Source organism: Balaenoptera musculus, chromosome 2, assembly GCF_009873245.2.
Source record: "Balaenoptera musculus isolate JJ_BM4_2016_0621 chromosome 2, mBalMus1.pri.v3, whole genome shotgun sequence".
Classification (NCBI taxonomy): Eukaryota; Metazoa; Chordata; class Mammalia; order Artiodactyla; family Balaenopteridae; genus Balaenoptera; species Balaenoptera musculus.
The window spans coordinates 172,783,651-172,801,587 of NC_045786.1; the positions used below are offsets into that span (position 1 = coordinate 172,783,651).

The following is a 17,937-nucleotide window of genomic DNA, read 5'->3' on the forward strand; positions in this document are numbered from 1 at the left end:
ACCGCTTCGGAAACCAAGCCGCGGGTCTGGGAACGTGCGCTTATGCAGACTCGTATCTTGATTTGACTTGTCGGTTTCTTTTCTTACAGCTCATTACCCAGTAGATTCTAAATGTTGTCAGAAAGATTGATCTCCTTGTGAGGCGTGTTAGCAGTGAGGTTAAGGCTCTGGGATCAGACCGTCCGGTTTGAATCTCAGCCCCACTGGCGACTAGCAGTGGGACCTGGCGAGGCTGCCAACCCCACATGCGAAAGGAGGCCCGGCCCTGCTGGCTGGCCTGCCGGCGGGTTCGAAGCCAGGAACCTGGCCACAGCGCCTCACTGCTGACCCTGCCACCCAGGGAGCCATTGGCTCCGTCCCACCAGAGCTCCTCTCCTCTCCTCCCCGCCACACACAGGTTTTTTCCTGCCCAGATTCTCAGGGGGAGAGCTTGGTGGATGTTGTGATGATGCAAACGGTAGACATCTTTACTTCTAAACCAAGTGCAGCAGGATTGGTTTAAGTTGCTCTTTCAGTGGGCATATAGGTAAAATAATCTTAGCATCCGGGTCTCTACCAAACCCGTGTCATTCATTAAGCGTGCTCAGTGTTCTCTCCCCTCCAGGTGCGCATCATGTTTGAAGTGCAGGACCTGAAGTACGCCACGCTGGCCACGGTGTCACGCTGCGGCATGGTCTGGTTCAGCGAGGACGTGCTCGGCACGGACATGATCTTCAACAACTTCCTGGCCAGGCTGCGCAGCATCCCCCTGGACGAGGGCGAGGACGAGGCCCAGCGCCGACGCAAGGGCAAGGAGGACGAGGGCGAGGAGGCCGCCTCCCCGATGCTGCAGGTACGCAGGCCGGCGCCGCTCCGCCGAGTGCGGCCAGCGGGCAGCTGAGGGTGCTGGGCCGCGGCGCAGAGCGAGGCCGGGCGTCCCGCCCCGAGCATCTGGACGTCGGGGTGCTTTTCACGATGGTCACTGCGCCTCCGCTGAGGCCGGCCACTCGCTGGAGGTTTGCATAATCAGTGCAGTCGCAGCTGCAAAAGCGTAGCCGTGCACGGAAAATTTAAAGAATTCTTTCGGTTTTCTCTGCAAATTGGTGAAAGGTGGACCTTGTGCATTTCGATGGTGAAGACCAATGTTCCTAGGAAGCATGATTTTTTTTTGAGAACCACCAAGATGAAGGAATAAGGGTTGGTCGTTGAAGCTTCATTCGTTTTTTCAACCCATAAAACTATGTTTTGCAGTTGCGTGACCCTCTCCTGGGCCTAGGTTAGAGCAGATGAAAACCTCCCCGCTTTTTGAGATGGTAGCTAAGCATCGTTCACTCCCTCCTGTAGATCCAGAGGGACGCAGCGACGATCATGCAGCCGTACTTCACGTCCAACGGCCTGGTCACCAAGGCCCTGGAGCACGCCTTCAAGCTGGAGCACATCATGGACCTGACGCGCCTGCGCTGCCTGGGCTCGCTCTTCTCCATGCTGCACCAGGCCTGCCGCAACGTGGCCCAGTACAACGCCAACCACCCCGACTTCCCCATGCAGATCGAGCAGCTGGAGCGCTACATCCAGGTCAGGGGGGCTCCAGCTGCAGCCAGGGGCTGGGGGCGGTGCCGGCAGCATCTCTGGGAACCACTGCTGCAGGGTAACATCATTGTAAATGTCTTTCCTTTATTGTTGAAATTCCATTTAAAACGGGACCCACTTCCTATTCCAATAGCGCTATCTGGTTTACGCCATCCTTTGGTCCTTGTCTGGAGATAGTCGGCTGAAAATGAGAGCAGAGCTGGGTGAATACATCAGAAGGATCACGACGGTGCCACTGCCCTCTGCTCCCAACATCCCCATCATCGACTACGAAGTGAGTGCGCGCCTCAACTGGACGGCGTTTTTTCTTTCGTAGGAAGGTTTTGTCCGTTTAGTTTTCTGTGGCACAAGGGATGCAGGTTGACTTGGAGGTTCTGACTTGCATGCAAGTGAGCAAGTCTTGTAGGTGAGCAGGTACGGGGGTCCCGGGGTGACCAGCGCCCGCCCGTGTGTGCAGGTGTCCATCAGCGGAGAATGGTCGCCGTGGCAGGCCAAGGTGCCTCAGATTGAAGTGGAGACGCACAAGGTGGCCGCCCCTGACGTCGTCGTGCCGACGCTGGACACCGTCCGCCACGAGGCCCTCTTGTACACCTGGCTGGCCGAGCACAAGCCGCTGGTCTTGTGCGGCCCTCCTGGGTCTGGCAAGACCATGACGCTCTTCAGCGCCCTCCGGGCCCTGCCCGACATGGAGGTAAAGAGGCTGGGGTGGGCAACGGGCCCGGGGCTCAAGCACGGGCTCGGCCTTCCAGCACCTCACTCGTTTCTCCCCTTCTCCAGGTCGTGGGTCTTAACTTCTCCAGTGCTACTACTCCAGAGCTCCTGCTGAAGACTTTTGACCACTACTGCGAGTACAGACGCACACCTAACGGGGTCGTTCTGGCCCCTGTTCAGCTTGGAAAGTGGCTGGTGTTGTTCTGTGATGAAATCAACCTGCCAGACATGGATAAATACGGGACGCAGAGGGTCATATCCTTCATCAGGCAGGTGTGTTTATGTCCACGAGGTGCCCTCTCCTCCACACCGTGTCATGTTCACATTTGCCCCTAACGTGTCTCACTGCCCCCTTCCCTCAGATGGTGGAGCACGGAGGCTTTTACCGAAGCTCAGATCAAACCTGGGTGAAGCTGGAGAGGATCCAGTTTGTCGGGGCTTGTAACCCGCCCACTGATCCTGGGAGAAAGCCCCTCTCGCACAGGTAGCACACAGCCCCGCACACTTCCCTGATCTCACACTCACCAGTTCCGGGTTTGCTTTAAATGTAGCATGACGAAACTGTGGTTTTAATTATGAAAAGGTAACAAAATACTGCTCGTCATGGGGTTCCTCCGGGGTTATGTCACTGTGCTGGGAACACACTCAAAATGAAAGCGACGACTTGCTGGGCAGTAGTGAGCTGCCCCAGACCTGCCTGTAGGGCCAGGATGAGGCTGAAATAAGCCTGAGTCATTTTCCCACCTTTGCTCGGTTCTTTTCCGGTTTTTTGCATCTACAGTTATTTGTCAGACCCAGGCCCGAGTAGTTTGTGTGGGACCTCAGTCAGCTGTGGCGTGAAGCCATGCAGGCGGGTCAGGAAGCCCCCGGTCGGCCTGGGACAGGGAAGCAGCCCTCTCAGGCACGCTTCTCCTCACCCCATACGAGGCTGAGCCGGCTGTCTTTGTGCAGGTTCCTGCGTCACGTGCCTGTGGTGTATGTGGACTACCCGGGACCCGCCTCCCTGACGCAGATCTACGGCACCTTCAACCGGGCCATGCTGCGCCTCATCCCGTCCCTGCGCACATACGCGGAGCCCCTCACCGCGGCAATGGTGGAATTCTACACCATGTCCCAGGTGCGCAGCGTCTTTGCCCTGTCGTGACCGAAGGGCTCTGTTGAGAGACGGAGCTTCACTTGGAGCTCTGGCTGAGCCGGGAGACTTGCTCCAGGGTCTCAACAGATCGTGCTTCCAGCCGGTGCTGCAACCGCAAATATCCTCTAGCTTGTTCTTGCCGTCCTCGTCTGGCACATGTACATGTGTTCATTCCCCTTATGAAACCGAGACCGTGCTGTGCCATTTCTAAAAGGATGTGGACGCTTCTGTTTTAACAGCACCAACATGTGCCTGTCTGTACTTGTTCTTCTGCAGCGTTTGTGGTGACTGCACGTGGCCAAACCTGTCAGGGGGCTGGACCGGTTACAGTTCCACCACAATGCCTCTTTCAGCCTTGAAAAAATATTTATTGAAAAGGTCTTTGCCCACTGGGACTTCCCCTGGCAGTCCAGTGGTTAAGACTCCGCCCCTCCAATGCAGGGGGTGCGGGTTCGATCCCTGGTTGGGGAGCTAAGATCCCACATGCTGCGGGGCAGTGCCAAAAAAAAAAAAAGATCTCTGCCTGCTGGATGAGCACAAGTGGCTCTCACGGTTTTGGTTTGCGTTTCTTTGTTAGCCTCTGACAAGGGCTCGTGCGAGAGAACTGCCGACTTTCCACTGAGACAGCCGTCTCACTTAGAGTCCTTTCTGAGCGTTTGCTTGTCACGTATCACAAATGTTTTAAATTTTGTAGGATTGCAGTTTTTTTCCTACAGCATTTTAAATGTTATTAAATGTAGACTTTTTTCTTTAATTGTTTCTGCTTTTGAAATAATGCTTAGAAAAGCTTTCCCTCAACTTAGGAATTACATTTTTTTAAGTATTTTTAGAAGAATTTTTTTTGTAGTTTTTTTTTTTTTTTTACATATAAATCTTTAAATATAATTAATTGCAACATAAAGTGAGCAAGTTGGATCTTGCTTTGTTCTGAACAGTAGTCCCAACATTATTTACCAATTCATTCTCAAATATTCCAGGGTCTAGAGTCTTTATTCTTAATATAAAAATGTTATACTGCATTTGACTTTTTAACTACTTTTCATGTCTTAGGACATTTACATGTAACTTGCATCTTTTCGATTCCTGCAGGAGAGATTCACTCAGGACACACAGCCCCACTATATCTACTCACCCCGTGAAATGACCCGGTGGGTGCGAGGTATCTTCGAGGCACTGAGACCCCTGGAGACTCTGCCGGTGGAAGGCCTCATTCGGATTTGGGCACATGAAGCCCTCCGTCTCTTCCAGGACAGGTAAAGCCAAGGCTCCGGGTAGCTCCATGCTCCCCTACGTTGACCCTTCCGACCCCCCGAGTTAGGGTCTGCATGAGGCTGGCCTGCTCTGAGGCAGGCTGAGCTGGTGAGGGGCAGGAGTGAGGTGGCGAGGTCAGCCTTGCATCTGGAGTGGATCACGGCCGCCCCCACGTACGAGACCCCGACGGCCCTGCTGGTTACCGTGTAACCTCGGGCAAGGCACTTTAACTCACCTCTTTCACTGTCGGGTGGGCCCCACACAAGGTCAGGGCACAGAGGTCACAGGTGAATTTCAGTGCCTTCTAACAGCAGCCTGGGGTGCAGTTCCGTAACCACCACCCCTTCCTCACCCTCAGTCTTTGCCCTCATCAGAGGATTTGCAGCTGTATCTCTGGGACTTTAGTTTTCTCTTTTTACCTGTTGGCCACTTATTTCAAGTCTTGCAAGTTTTGACATTTTCTAGTTAAGTGACCAGTACTGAAGGGAGAGACTTGTTAGTGGCTGTAGTGGTCGGCTTGGATCGTGGAAGGTTTTGTGGTTTGAACCGTCGTAAGTCTCAGTAAAAAGTTGAGTCGTTTTCTGTCTCAAGGCATCTTGAAAATTATTGACCTTTTTTTTTTCCCATTTATTTTTGGCTGCGTTGGGTCTTCGTTGCTGCGCGCAGGCTTTCTCTAGTCTGGGCGAGCGGGGGCTGCTCTTCGTTGCGGTGCGCGGGCTTCTCATTGCGGTGGCTTCTCTGGTTGTGGAGCACAGGCTCTAGGCACGAGGGCTCAGCAGTTGTGGCACGAGGCCTCAGTAGTTGTGGCTCACGGGCTCTAGAGCACAGGCTCAGTAGTTGTGGCGCACGGGCTTTGTTGCTCTGCGGCATGTGGGATCTTCCTGGACCAGGGCTCAAACCCGTGTCCCCTGCATTGGCAGGTGGATTCTTAACCACTGCGACACCAGGGACGTCCCTATTGACCTTTTTAAATCAGAATCTTTTTCTTGTATTCTTTGTTTATAGTTCTGTGTAATCTTTGTTTTATAGTAAATTCTTAGTTTTCCTAGTTCCTGCTCTGTCATTTTTATTGATTTTTCTTATATTGTTAATTTTATGTATTTTAGCACTGCAGTCCTTCATAGCCTTTTAGGCTCATTTTTGATTAGTGAGAAAAAGTTAGACTTTTGTTGCTTTAACTCTAAACTTCTAACAAACAACAAATCTTAACTGATTTACTATTTAGTGCAGCACCACGATTTCCTGTTGCAAACTATTTGGGGAAACGTTCTGCCTGTGAACAGGTTACTCGGAACAGAGCAAGAGGGGCTGCAGAGTAGGAGCAGGAGGGCAGGAACGTGATGGCAGGGCAGGTCCCCTCGGTCCCGGAGTAAGTGTGAGGTTGCCCTAGGTGGCCCACCTGTAGAGGACACGGTCCCAGCAGGACAAGCTCCTCTGACCACTCGTGGCCTCAGCTGTGGGTAGTCATAGGAGTTGGTTAATAGTTACTCCCCTGGCAGAACCCAAGGCAGATGGTTCCCTCCAGACTAAGAAATATTTAAGCCTTTGGCAGTTACATGTCTGGACCAGTTATTCTTGCCTTCAGGCAGCTTTTCTCACCCATGCTTTCGAGGAGTCTTGGAATATTGCATTGTAGATGACTCGGTTCCACGCCAGCCTCCATGGAGTTCTCATTTCCCACAGAGCTGCCCTGCAGAGAGCCAGGGAGAGAGATGAGCTGACCAAGGCAGAGCGGGGCACACGAGCCCTGGCAGCCCAGCTTTTCTCTGTCGTATTGGGGCTCTACCACTTTAAAAGGCGGTCCTTTTTATGTTATGTGAGCTACCTTCATTCTCCCTTCTTTAATTAAAAAAATAATTGGGCTACAGAATCATTTTTACATTTCTTAACATAGCAGAGATATAATTTTGTTTAGATTGAAATTTCGCAGTAGCAGTTGTGCTTCCAAATTCTGGTTGGCTACGGTAAGTACGTGACGTGCTCACTGGACCTTCACCTGGTAGCCTAAGTTATCATGTATTCAGCTGCTCAAAATGTACCTCCCACACCTATAGGGACAGTTAGAGTCTCACCTGCTTGCTCTGGTTTTCTCTGTAAGCCTTGTGATTCCAAAACTGTACACCTCGTGGTTCCCAATTTCTGTTCCCATAATGCCCCTTAATACTTAAAACATTTATATTAAGCAAGCTTAGAAACTAAAATGAAGTTTTCATTTTGTAAATCAATGTAATTAAACATTTTTAGAGGAGTTTTTTTTTTAAGATTTTCATATTTAATATCTAGGTTTCGGATTACTTAAGCCGTCTCGAGTTCAGAGTCTTAGGTTCTTCCATTTGTAGAAAATGAACATTTCTGGTAGAAGACTAACGCCAGCCCTTGGAGGAGCCCACAGCACCCACAAAACCAGGTGCTTTCTCACCACAGCCTCTGTCTTCTCTCCCGACAGACTTGTAGAAGACGAGGAGAGGCGTTGGACCGACGAAAATATTGATATGGTTGCTCTGAAGCATTTCCCCAACATAGACAAGGAGAAGGCAATGAGCCGGCCCATCCTGTACAGCAACTGGTTGTCAAAGGTAACGCGTCTACATCACGTTAGGAACACTTTCTTTGCTCCTGTCCTTCTAGTTAGAATTACCTTCTCATCAGAAACGTCTTTGCCTTGAAGCGCACTATGAAGGAAGCTACGGCTATAGGCATGATGGGCCACGTATCTGCAGCCGCTGATAATTTAGGGCAGAGAATCCCAGGACCGTGGCCACTCCAAGAGCTGTGGATCCAGCCAGCAGGAGACGGGGCTTCAGTGAAATCAGGGCAGTTAGGGATAACTTGTGTGAAGATGTTTCGTATACTAGGATGCTAAACAGAGTGACATTTCCAGAATAGCTGTGAGCTGCCATTTTCTCTGAAAAGGAGAGCCGACATCGTAGGAAGTGACAGTCTTGATGTGCATTTCCTTCGGTAGGCGATGCTGATTTAGGAATGAGGACAGCCTTCCTTTAGGAGCTCAGTCTCATGGGGTGGATGGCTCCATCTTGGGAGAGCTGACCCTGACATAGGGGCTTAGGCAAGTGTTCACAGGCCTTCATCTGAGTGTCAGCAAGGGCGTGGCAGGCACAGGGCCTGATAGAAGCAAAGGCACAGAAGCAAGAAGAACAAGAGAGGTTTGCTCAGCGTTTCTAGAATTTCCTATTTATTTCTAGACTCTAGCTACTAATCCTGTTTCACTTATGGGCAACATCTTCTCCCAGTGGCTTGTCTTTTCACTCTCTTTACAGCGTCTTTTTTTTTTGTTTTAATATTTCAGCTTACTTTTTTTTTTTTTTTTTTTAAACTTTGGGTTTATTTTATTTATTTATTTATGGCTGTGTTGGGTCTTCCTTTCTGTGCGAGGGCTTTCTCTAGTTGTGGCAAGTGGGGGCCACTCTTCATCGCGGTGTGCGGGCCTCTCATTATCGCGGCCTCTCTTGTTGCGGAGCACAGGCTCCACATGCGCAGGCTCAGTAATTGTGGCTCACGGGCCTAGTTGCTCCGCAGCATGTGGGATCTTCCCAGACCAGGGCTCGAACCCGTGTCCCCTGCATTGGCAGGCGGATTCTCAACCACTGCGCCACCAGGGAAGCCTTTATAGCGTCTTTTGAAGAACAAACATTCATAATGGAATATCGTTTAAACCCTTAATCCATCTGAATTGAGTTAGTGTATGGGGTGAGCTGTGGGTTCATTTTCCGTTTTGCATGTCCACTGGGACTCTGCAGTGTCACACTGTCACGGGGGCTTCCCCGTGCGCGAGAGTCTGGTACAGAGCTCTGTCCTGTCCACTGGCCTGCTTGCTGCTTCCTGTGCTGAAACCACGTGGTCCCGACCAGTTACAAGCCCACCTGACAGGACAGTCCCTGTCCAGAACACCTGTTCTTAAAGGGGTGGGTCATCCTGCCATTCTCGGGCTTTTCCCCTTCCAAATGAGATTTAGAATTGGCTTGTAAAGTTGCACCAAAACAACGTCCACCATCCACCACTGAGATTTTGACTGGGATTACATTGAATCTGTGTGTCATTTGGGTGGAACTGACATTTTTAGTTGTGTGTTTTTCTCTCCATGATCATGGTGTATCTCTTCATTTATTTAGATGTTCTGTGATGTCTTTCAGTGAAGTTCAATTTTCTCTGTAAAGATTTTCCATGTCTTTAATCTCATCCTAGTTTACTTATATTTTTGTTCCTATGTTATAAATACCTGCTTTTGTCTCATTTTTTGACAGTTTCTTGGTATAAGGAAATATAATCCACTTTGCTGTAAGAACTAAAATGATTTCTTCTTCGTAATTGGATCTTACCTTTTTTCCTACAGGATTACATCCCAGTAGACCAAGAAGAGTTAAGAGATTATGTCAAAGCCAGGCTGAAAGTCTTCTACGAAGAAGAGCTCGATGTTCCTCTGGTCCTATTTAATGAGGTGTTGGACCACGTGCTCAGGATTGACCGGTGGGCTTTTTGTTGCTGCAGCCTCACCACTCACCCGAGCTGCTCTCGATTTGATGGGGGGCGGGGGTCGGCCAGGCCTCGTGCTGTCCTCCTGATGGGCCTCCCACACCCCTGCCTTCCTCTGCCAAGTAACTCCCGCTTCTTAGTCCAGCTCTGCTGAGCCGAGCTTCCCACCGGCCGCGACTACAGCCCTTCACCCTCCTGCTAGAATCGGCGTGTCTCCCTCGAGTCATCAGGGTGTCCGGGGGCAGCGCCATGTCTCTTTGACCTTTGCCGCCTCACCGGACCTGGCAAATAACAATTGCTGTACGAATGTTTAGTGTACAAATTCAAGTTAAAACGCGTTCCAAATGTTGTAGACTAATCCTGAGAAGATTTAGGACTTGAGTGTCAGAAGGGGAATGGAGCATAAAAGCCTAACTCTTTCTTCTGTCTGATAATGTTTCAGAATATTCCGCCAGCCTCAAGGCCACCTGCTTCTGATCGGGGTCAGCGGAGCGGGCAAGACCACTCTGTCCCGTTTCGTGGCCTGGATGAACGGTTTGAGCGTGTACCAGATTAAGGTGGGTCTGGCCACAGCCTCTCGGCCCACAGCACACCCTGCTCATGGACGCAGCTCCTTGAGCAAGAGCGGAGCTGACCTGCCCCGCTTCTGTAGGTCCACAGGAAGTACACGGGGGAGGACTTTGATGAAGATCTCCGCACGGTGTTGAGACGTTCTGGCTGTAAAAACGAAAAGATAGCTTTTATAATGGACGAATCCAACGTGTTAGATTCTGGATTCCTGGAGCGGATGAACACCCTTCTGGCCAACGGAGAGGTAATCGGTGACACGCCACATTGTGTTACATGGCGCCGGGTTCCGAGGACCGGCCAGCCACAGTGCCGTTTACTTCCTAGGTTCCCGGCCTCTTTGAAGGAGATGAGTACGCCACCCTGATGACCCAGTGTAAGGAGGGGGCCCAGAAGGAGGGCCTGATGCTGGACTCGCACGAGGAGCTCTACAAGTGGTTCACCAGCCAGGTCATCCGCAACCTCCACGTCGTCTTCACCATGAACCCGTCCTCAGAGGGCCTCAAGGACCGCGCGGCCACCTCCCCCGCCCTGTTCAACAGGTACGCCGGTCCCTCTCTGCTCTGCTTTCCGAGGGGCAGGCCCTGCTCTCAGGAGCTGTTTCGAGATGTGGGCATCTTTTTCAGGTGTGTGTTGAACTGGTTTGGGGACTGGTCCACTGAAGCTCTGTATCAGGTCGGCAAAGAATTCACGAGTAAGATGGACCTGGAGAAGCCGAATTACATCGTGCCTGATTACATGCCAGTCGTGTATGACAAACTGCCGCAGCCACCGTCGCACCGGGAAGCCATCGTAAACAGCTGTGTGTTCGTTCATCAGACTCTTCACCAGGTGGGTTCAGTTTTTTGGGGGGGTTTGTTTTTTGTTTTTTTAACATCTTGAGTATAATTGCTTTATAATGGTGTGTTAGTTTCTGCTGTACAACAAAGTGAATCAGCTATACGTATACATATATCCCCATATCCCCTCCCTCTTGCATCTCCCTCCCGCCCTCCCTGTCCCACCCCTCTAGGTGGTCACAAAGCACCAAGCTGATCTCCCTGTGCTATGCGGCTGCTTCCCACTAGTTACCTATTTTACATTTGCTAGTGTATATATGTCCATGCCACTCTCGCACTTCGTCCCAGCTTACCCTTCTCCCTCCCTCTCCCCGTGTCCTCAAGTCCATTTTCTACGTCTGCGTCTTTATTCCTGTCCTGCCCCTAGGTTCATCAGAACCATTTTTTTTTAGATTCCATATATATGTGTTAGGATACGGTATTTTTTTTTCTCTTTCTGACTTACCTCACTCTGTATGACAGACTCTAGGTCCATCCACCTCACTACAAATAACTCAGTTTCGTTTCTTTTTACGGCTGAGTGTGGGTTCAGTTTTGAGATCATGAGAAAAACAAAACTAACTGCCGTACTAACGTAAAGCTAAATCAGTGTAAAAGTAGACCCCCAGGTGCTTTGGATTTGACACTGCAAATATCAGTTTGACACCATCACCCACAAAAGAGATGCCTGTTTCTTACCTGTTTTCCTACCTCTGTCAATGACGTCTCACCCCGCCTGTCACCCAGCCGTGTGTTCCAGAGCCGTCTGGCCCTTTCCCTGCCCACGCTGATTCCATTTGCTTCTCTCGCTGCCTCTCTGGCCAGGCCTGTGTTCTTCCCCCAGAGCAGGGGTCACGCACTCTCTCTGCAAAGGGCCAGGTGCCAGCTGGGCCCCTGCACGGCTGCCCAGCTCTGCCGCTGTGGCGCGAGAGCAGTGTTGCCATGAGCGAGCGTGGCCGTGGGGCTGACACTCCGCGTGCAGAGGCTGCGCTGCAGGGTGTGACCTGCTGGCTGTGGTTTGCTGCCCCTCCTTTAGACTCTTTTTGTTAGACGAGTCCAGTCTGCTCCCCTCTGGAAGGCTCTGTGAAGACCGCTGTGAGCCTGTGGGTGTCCTGTTGGCCCTGCCCTAGCCCTAGAGGTCGGAGGAGCTCAGAGGTGTGAGGGCCCCTTGCAGTCCCGTGGGAGCCTGAGCTGGACTCCGTCTCGAGTGATGGGACTCCCGGGGCTGGGGCCGTGCCGTCGTGCCGCACCAGCACAACAGTTACTTTCTGAGGTCAAATCGCAGAGGACGAACGTCCCAGAGAGCGAAGAGATTTGACTTTTTTCCAAAAGGCTAATGCTCGGCTAGCGAAGCGAGGAGGCAGAACCATGGCCATCACGCCTCGCCACTACCTAGACTTCATCAACCACTACGCCGACCTGTTCCACGAGAAGCGGAGTGAGCTGGAGGAGCAGCAGATGCACCTGAACGTCGGGCTCAGGAAAATCAAAGAGACGGTCGACCAGGTACCTCGCGGCCTGAGCGGCATTTTCTGGGGCTGGGCTAGGGAGGGCCTCTTAATTTGAAGGTAATCGCCGTGTGGTTTCCACTTCCCTGACGTGGTTTTTGTTCCTCAGGTAGAAGAGCTGCGTCGGGACCTCAGGATAAAGAGCCAAGAGCTGGAGGTGAAGAATGCAGCGGCTAACGACAAGCTGAAAAAGATGGTGAAGGACCAGCAAGAGGCTGAGAAGAAAAAGGTGCTTCTTTGTGTTTTGGGAACCGTGGCCTATGTGGGCCAGGCGTTCTCCGTCTCTCATGAGGGAGTAGGGAGTTTAGTCTGAGGCGGGTTTTAGGGTTGAACGGGTCTGTGGTGGGGGCAGGGTGTGTGTGTGTGTGTGTGTGTGTGTGTGTGTGTGTGTGTGTGTGTGTGTGTGTGTCTGCCTGTCTGTCTGTCTGTCCCGGGCGGCATGAGGAGTGCCATTTTAGGACTCAGCAGATGAACCGGTGCTTACCCCGGAGCTGAACCGTCCTTCCTCTCCAGGTCATGAGCCAGGAAATTCAGGAACAGCTGCATAAGCAGCAGGAGGTGATCGCAGACAAGCAGATGAGCGTCAAGGAAGACCTCGACAAGGTGGAGCCGGCCGTCATCGAGGCCCAGAATGGTGTGTGCACCCTGTCAGAGGACTGGCTCTCTGGGAAGGGTGGACAGGTTAGGGGGCAGCGTGGCCTTCCCCCAGAGGTCCCGGCGATGTACGTTTCCAAAAGCGTCATTGATAAGTCTCTGAAGCCTTTTCTAAATACTTAAGACTGTCTTCATCTCTTAAAGCAGAGTTTCCGTAAAGCTAGTCTGCTTTCACCATAGGGAAACCCTTTTCATAAGAGAAAATTGACAAAATAAGCTTTTTGTCAGTACATTTTCTAAAATCTGGCGATGATTTCATAAATATGCTATTTGCAAGTCTCTGGCTTGAATCTCATCCAGAAATAGCGTGAAGTAGGCAGCGTTGCTGTCTTATGTATAATTATTAGAGCGTCCTGGTCGTGGCCAGCGATGACTAATTATTGGTAGCCGCCCCCCGTCCTTCCTTTTCCACCCCATGTACCTGGGAAGCGCTGCAGGAGGAGCGCAGTGACCCGGCGTCCCGTCTTAGTCTGCAGTCTGCCCGGTACCTAGGCGTGGCCTTAACCCTGGGCCCCTTCCTGCCCATCAGCCTTTAACTTACTTCAAATAACCCAATTGCTTGTAGTTTTCACATTACACCACGAGAGGAATTAAAATGCACCATAGATTTTCATTGAGAGTTGTACTTAGATGAAAATTTAATTTAGCTCTCACCTGCCGAAGAATTACTTTAAAAAAGTGTTTTAATAAAAGTTCAGGTTAGGAAAATGTGCATTTCAGTTTATGGAAAGCGTTGGTCATTTTTTTTAGAACTGTTAATTCCACATCTTCACCCCAGCCGGTGAAGACAACTTCTGAATTGTGGCAAACTGAAAAGGTCTTTGTTCAATTGGTGTAAAATAAATGAACCATTTTGCTTTTTTTTTTAATACTTAAATCTTTATAGAGGTAAAGGAATTAATGAGGATTTGTGAGACATTTTTAAAGATGCTGTCCTTTTTACAGAATGTTGCGATTTAGGCTTAGTACAGTAAGATCTCTGTCATTATTTTGGCCACTTCAGCTATTCCAGAGGGTTTTAAGACAGAACATCCCACATTCACTTGGCTCTTCTGCGCACTTGTCCCTTTCCTGGTGAGAGTCAAAGTGTCTGGCTGTGCTCTGGTCCCCTCCTCACCGCGTCCTTTCCACCCCACCCTCTTATGCTCCCGCCACGCCCAGCCGTGAAGTCCATAAAGAAGCAGCACCTGGTGGAGGTGCGGTCCATGGCCAACCCCCCTGCCGCCGTGAAGCTGGCGCTCGAGTCCATCTGCCTGTTGCTGGGGGAGAGCACGACGGACTGGAAGCAGATTCGCTCCATCATCATGAGGGAGAACTTCATTCCCACCATCGTGAACTTCTCCGCCGAGGAGATCAGGTGGGTGGCGCCCGCTGGGGGAGACCGTTCTGGTGGCGTGAGGTTCTCGTTTGCTTGTGGCCTCGTGTCCTGGCTTAGCGCACACGGAAGGTAATGTCAGCTCCTCAGTTACACAAACACCCTTCCAGGCCATGTCCACTCAGACCAGTCAGATTTCCTCCCCCCGTTACTGACAGTTGTTCCCTGACCCCTTCAGCTCTGTGAGCCGAATACTGTTCCATCCCCATGAGTGGCCGCGAGCGCGGAGCTGGCCCTGAGCGTGGAGCTGGCCCTGAGCCTGTCTCCCGTCGGGGAACAGGCAAGCGGCGGGAAGGTGAGAGTCCTCGGCAGCAGTGTCCTCGTCACCTGAGAACTAGGGTCGGGCTGGCTCCTCCTCCGTGGTCACTGGAGTGACAGATGGGAGCCGGCTCTAGTCTCTACATTTCCATTTCCTAAAAACTCTTCTTTACTTTTTGTCCTGCACATGCTTAGGAATACAATTCCTCTTTTGCAGTGATGCCATAAGGGAGAAGATGAAGAAGAACTACATGTCCAATCCTAGTTACAATTACGAAATCGTCAATCGGGCCTCCCTGGCCTGCGGGCCTATGGTTAAGTGGGCCATCGCACAGGTAATCAGCCTGGCTGGGAACCCCTGTGTGAGGGGGCCTTGTGTCCGCTCCCTTTTAAAGACAATCCATCTGCCCTCCGCAGCTTAACTATGCCGACATGTTAAAGCGAGTGGAGCCGCTGCGCAACGAGCTGCAGAAGCTGGAGGACGACGCCAAGGACAATCAGCAGAAAGCCAACGAGGTGGAGCAGATGATCCGCGACCTGGAGGCCAGCATCGCCCGCTACAAGGAGGAGTACGCCGTCCTCATCTCTGAGGCCCAGGCCATCAAAGCCGACCTGGCGGCTGTCGAAGCCAAGGTAAGGTGGTCGTCATGAGCGCGCGCTTTCTGCCGTCCCCCTGAAACACTGCCGTTCGGCGTCCTTCACCGTGCCGTGCTCGCCGGCCTCGCCGGGGGAAGCGCTGAGAGTAACAGACGACAGCACGGGCCGCACGTACTGCGGTCATCCCGGGGAATTAGCTCTTTCACGTCCACGGGGGTCCTGGTGACTGTTTCCTGTGCGTTTACTGAGTGGCGTTAGGTGGATACCAGCCGGGCAGTCTGAAGCCGGGGGATCCCTCTCCCCCGCGGCCAGCTCCGAACCTGTTTGTTCTCCTGCCTTGGGCTTCATAAGTGGCATCAACGAGGGCCTCCTTGTCAGGGTCTCCCGTCCCTCTGCTTGTCCCTTCTGCTGTGGTCCCCGTCGCTCTCGCCCACACTCCTCCTGGGTCCTCAAAATAGGCGCTTTAGCCTCCTGCCTCTGGCACCTCTTCCCTCCAGGTCAACCTTCCCCTGGAGGTTCCTTCCACCTGCTTCCTGCCCGCATATCTGCTCACACACAAGTCTCAAGGCTGACACTTAATTCTCTACACTCATCGTATGCCCTCAGATTCTGAGGCTCGTGTCGTCCTCAGTTGTGGGTGATCTGGGTCCCAACCTCCTTCGGGATCTGAACCATGAGTGTGCTTGTCTCTCCTGCCCTCCCAGACCCTGCCCACAGTGGGCAGGAACAGAGTTGCACTTTTCAGCATAAAGCCTGTTTGGTTTTCTTTTTAGGTAAACCGGAGCACTGCTCTTCTCAAGAGCTTGTCAGCTGAACGGGAACGATGGGAAAAAACAAGTGAGACTTTCAAGAACCAGATGTCCACCATCGCCGGGGACTGTCTCCTGTCGGCTGCGTTTATTGCTTATGCGGGTTACTTTGACCAGCAGATGCGCCAGAACTTGTTTACCACCTGGTCCCATCACTTACAGCAAGCCAACATCCAGGTAACCGTCCGCAGGGAATTTCAAAAAGGTGGGAGCCAAACTGAGGGTCGGTAAGCTGTCACCATCTCCACTGGGAAGCCGTGCCTGTCTGCGTCCTGAAGAAAAGGGTCCGTAACTGCTGCCCCTCTCAGTTCCGCACAGATATCGCGAGGACGGAGTATCTGTCCAACGCTGACGAGCGTCTCCGCTGGCAGGCCAGCTCCCTACCTGCAGACGACCTGTGCACGGAGAACGCCATCATGCTGAAGCGCTTCAATAGGTACGCGCTTGTGCGCAGCGAGGGCGCGGGCGACAAGTCTTCGTGTGCAGTGCTCCCCTTCGCATTTCTTTTCAAAACACACCTTTAGGAGAGGTGAAGAGGACATTGGGAGGGTCCGCATGCTCACCTCTGATGGTGGGCTGTGCACGGTTCCCTTTTTCTTATGTTGTGACTGTCCAAACTGTCCTACAATGAGTGGTTCTCGTGTAACCTTTTTTTTTTTTTAATTATTTATTTATTTATTTATATTTGGCTGCATGGGGTGTTCGTTGCTGCCCGTGGGCTTTCTCTAGTTGCGGTGAGCGGGGGCTACTCTTTGTTGTGGCGTGAGGGCTTCTCATTGAGGTGGCTTCTCTTGTTGAGGAGCACAGGCTCTAGGCATACAGGCCTCAGTAGTTGTGGCTCGCGGGCTCTAGAGCGCAGGCTCAGTAGTTGTGGCGCACGGGCTTAGTTGCTCCACGGCATGTGGGATCTTCCCGGACCAGGGCTCGAACCTGTGTCTCCCCTGCATTGGCAGGCGGATTCTTAACCACTAGGGAAGCTTCATGTAACCTTTTGAAATTAATGGGCATGGCTGTGTATTGGGCGAAAATCAAAACAGACCCTCTCGGGACTTCCCCGGCAGTCCAGTGGTTGGGACTCGGCACTTTCACTGCCAGGGGTGCGGGTTCGATCCCTGGTTGGGGAACTAAGATCCCCCAAGCCATGCAGTGCGGCCAAAAAACAAAAACAAAAAACAGACTGTCTGTCTCTTAAAATATTACAAGAATTGGAAGTGTTTAGCTAGAGAGAGAGTTAAGGGAAGCTGCTCCCTGATTTTGGTTTAAGGAGGGGGCCAGAGTAGGAGGAGGAACGGGCCTGCAGCCAAGGGGGGCTAACAGTGCAGTTCAAGGACTGACCCTCCTCTGTGGCAGCTCCCAAACCCAGCCACCCTGGGTTTTCTTTCTCTTTCAAAAAACTGATTCCCAGAGTCCTGTTTAACCGTATCTGCACACCTTGGAACCTTTGAGCCCTTGCTGTACACCACTGTCCCCAGGACACAAAGAGGAACCAACCCTCAGGTCTCACAAGTGGTGCGGGGTCTCGCCAGGGGGCGCTGGCGGGAATGTCCATCCGTTGTGGCGTCTATGAAGGGTCTGTGCGGGGGCTGCATTTGTCTTACATGGAAATGCATGCTTCTGGGTGTCCCAAAGCCCGGCACTCGTGAAGAATGACGCATCTCAGAACATTCACAGGACAGAGTGTGTCCTACCAGAGGCCCAGAAATGCCTCTGACGCCCCTCGTTGGGGCCAGTGAACAGGACACCGTGCGTCCCCCCGGTGGGAGGCCGGGGGCCCTTGCAGATCCGGCCCTTCGTCCAGAGCCCGCGTGTGAGGGTGCTTCCGGCAGGCGACAAGTGTGGGGTGGTGTGCTCTCCCGGGGACACACGTGTGTCTGTAAACACGTAAACCTCCTTTGTGTACATGGACCAGAAACCGGTGACCAGGGAGGAGGGGGGAGGGGCGGTTCTCACCACTTGCCCTTTTGTAGCTTCTGAATTTTGTACAATCACGTGTGTGTATTATGTTTTTAAAATTTTTTTGTTAAGCGGCTGTGTGACCCTGGACAAATGATGTTCACCTCTCCGTGCCCCTTTTTCCTCCTTTGTGAAATGGCTGTGAGGATAACACCTACCTTGTAGGGTTATCGTGAGCATTGAGTGAAGAGGGTCCTGGGCAGCGTAAACTCTTCACAGCCGTCAGCTCGTGGGGCTGCAG

At 52.0% G+C, this 17,937-nt stretch overlaps 1 protein-coding gene across 1 annotated transcript in view; it reads left to right on the forward strand.

Annotated features, from left to right (window-relative positions):
* DYNC1H1 (dynein cytoplasmic 1 heavy chain 1) overlaps positions 1-17,937 on the forward strand; it is a 67,349-nt gene that overhangs the window by 39,392 nt on the left and 10,020 nt on the right. Inside the window, exons 35-56 of the mRNA XM_036842382.1 lie at positions 605-832; positions 1,324-1,554; positions 1,703-1,843; positions 2,027-2,260; positions 2,347-2,553; positions 2,643-2,764; positions 3,232-3,397; positions 4,505-4,668; positions 7,113-7,242; positions 9,018-9,151; positions 9,600-9,714; positions 9,810-9,971; positions 10,052-10,266; positions 10,351-10,555; positions 11,875-12,048; positions 12,160-12,279; positions 12,564-12,684; positions 13,866-14,061; positions 14,555-14,672; positions 14,755-14,970; positions 15,708-15,920; positions 16,052-16,179. Of these exons, the coding sequence (XP_036698277.1) occupies positions 605-832; positions 1,324-1,554; positions 1,703-1,843; positions 2,027-2,260; positions 2,347-2,553; positions 2,643-2,764; positions 3,232-3,397; positions 4,505-4,668; positions 7,113-7,242; positions 9,018-9,151; positions 9,600-9,714; positions 9,810-9,971; positions 10,052-10,266; positions 10,351-10,555; positions 11,875-12,048; positions 12,160-12,279; positions 12,564-12,684; positions 13,866-14,061; positions 14,555-14,672; positions 14,755-14,970; positions 15,708-15,920; positions 16,052-16,179 (3,740 nt within the window). The remainder of the gene's footprint in view (positions 1-604; positions 833-1,323; positions 1,555-1,702; positions 1,844-2,026; positions 2,261-2,346; positions 2,554-2,642; positions 2,765-3,231; positions 3,398-4,504; positions 4,669-7,112; positions 7,243-9,017; positions 9,152-9,599; positions 9,715-9,809; positions 9,972-10,051; positions 10,267-10,350; positions 10,556-11,874; positions 12,049-12,159; positions 12,280-12,563; positions 12,685-13,865; positions 14,062-14,554; positions 14,673-14,754; positions 14,971-15,707; positions 15,921-16,051; positions 16,180-17,937) is intronic.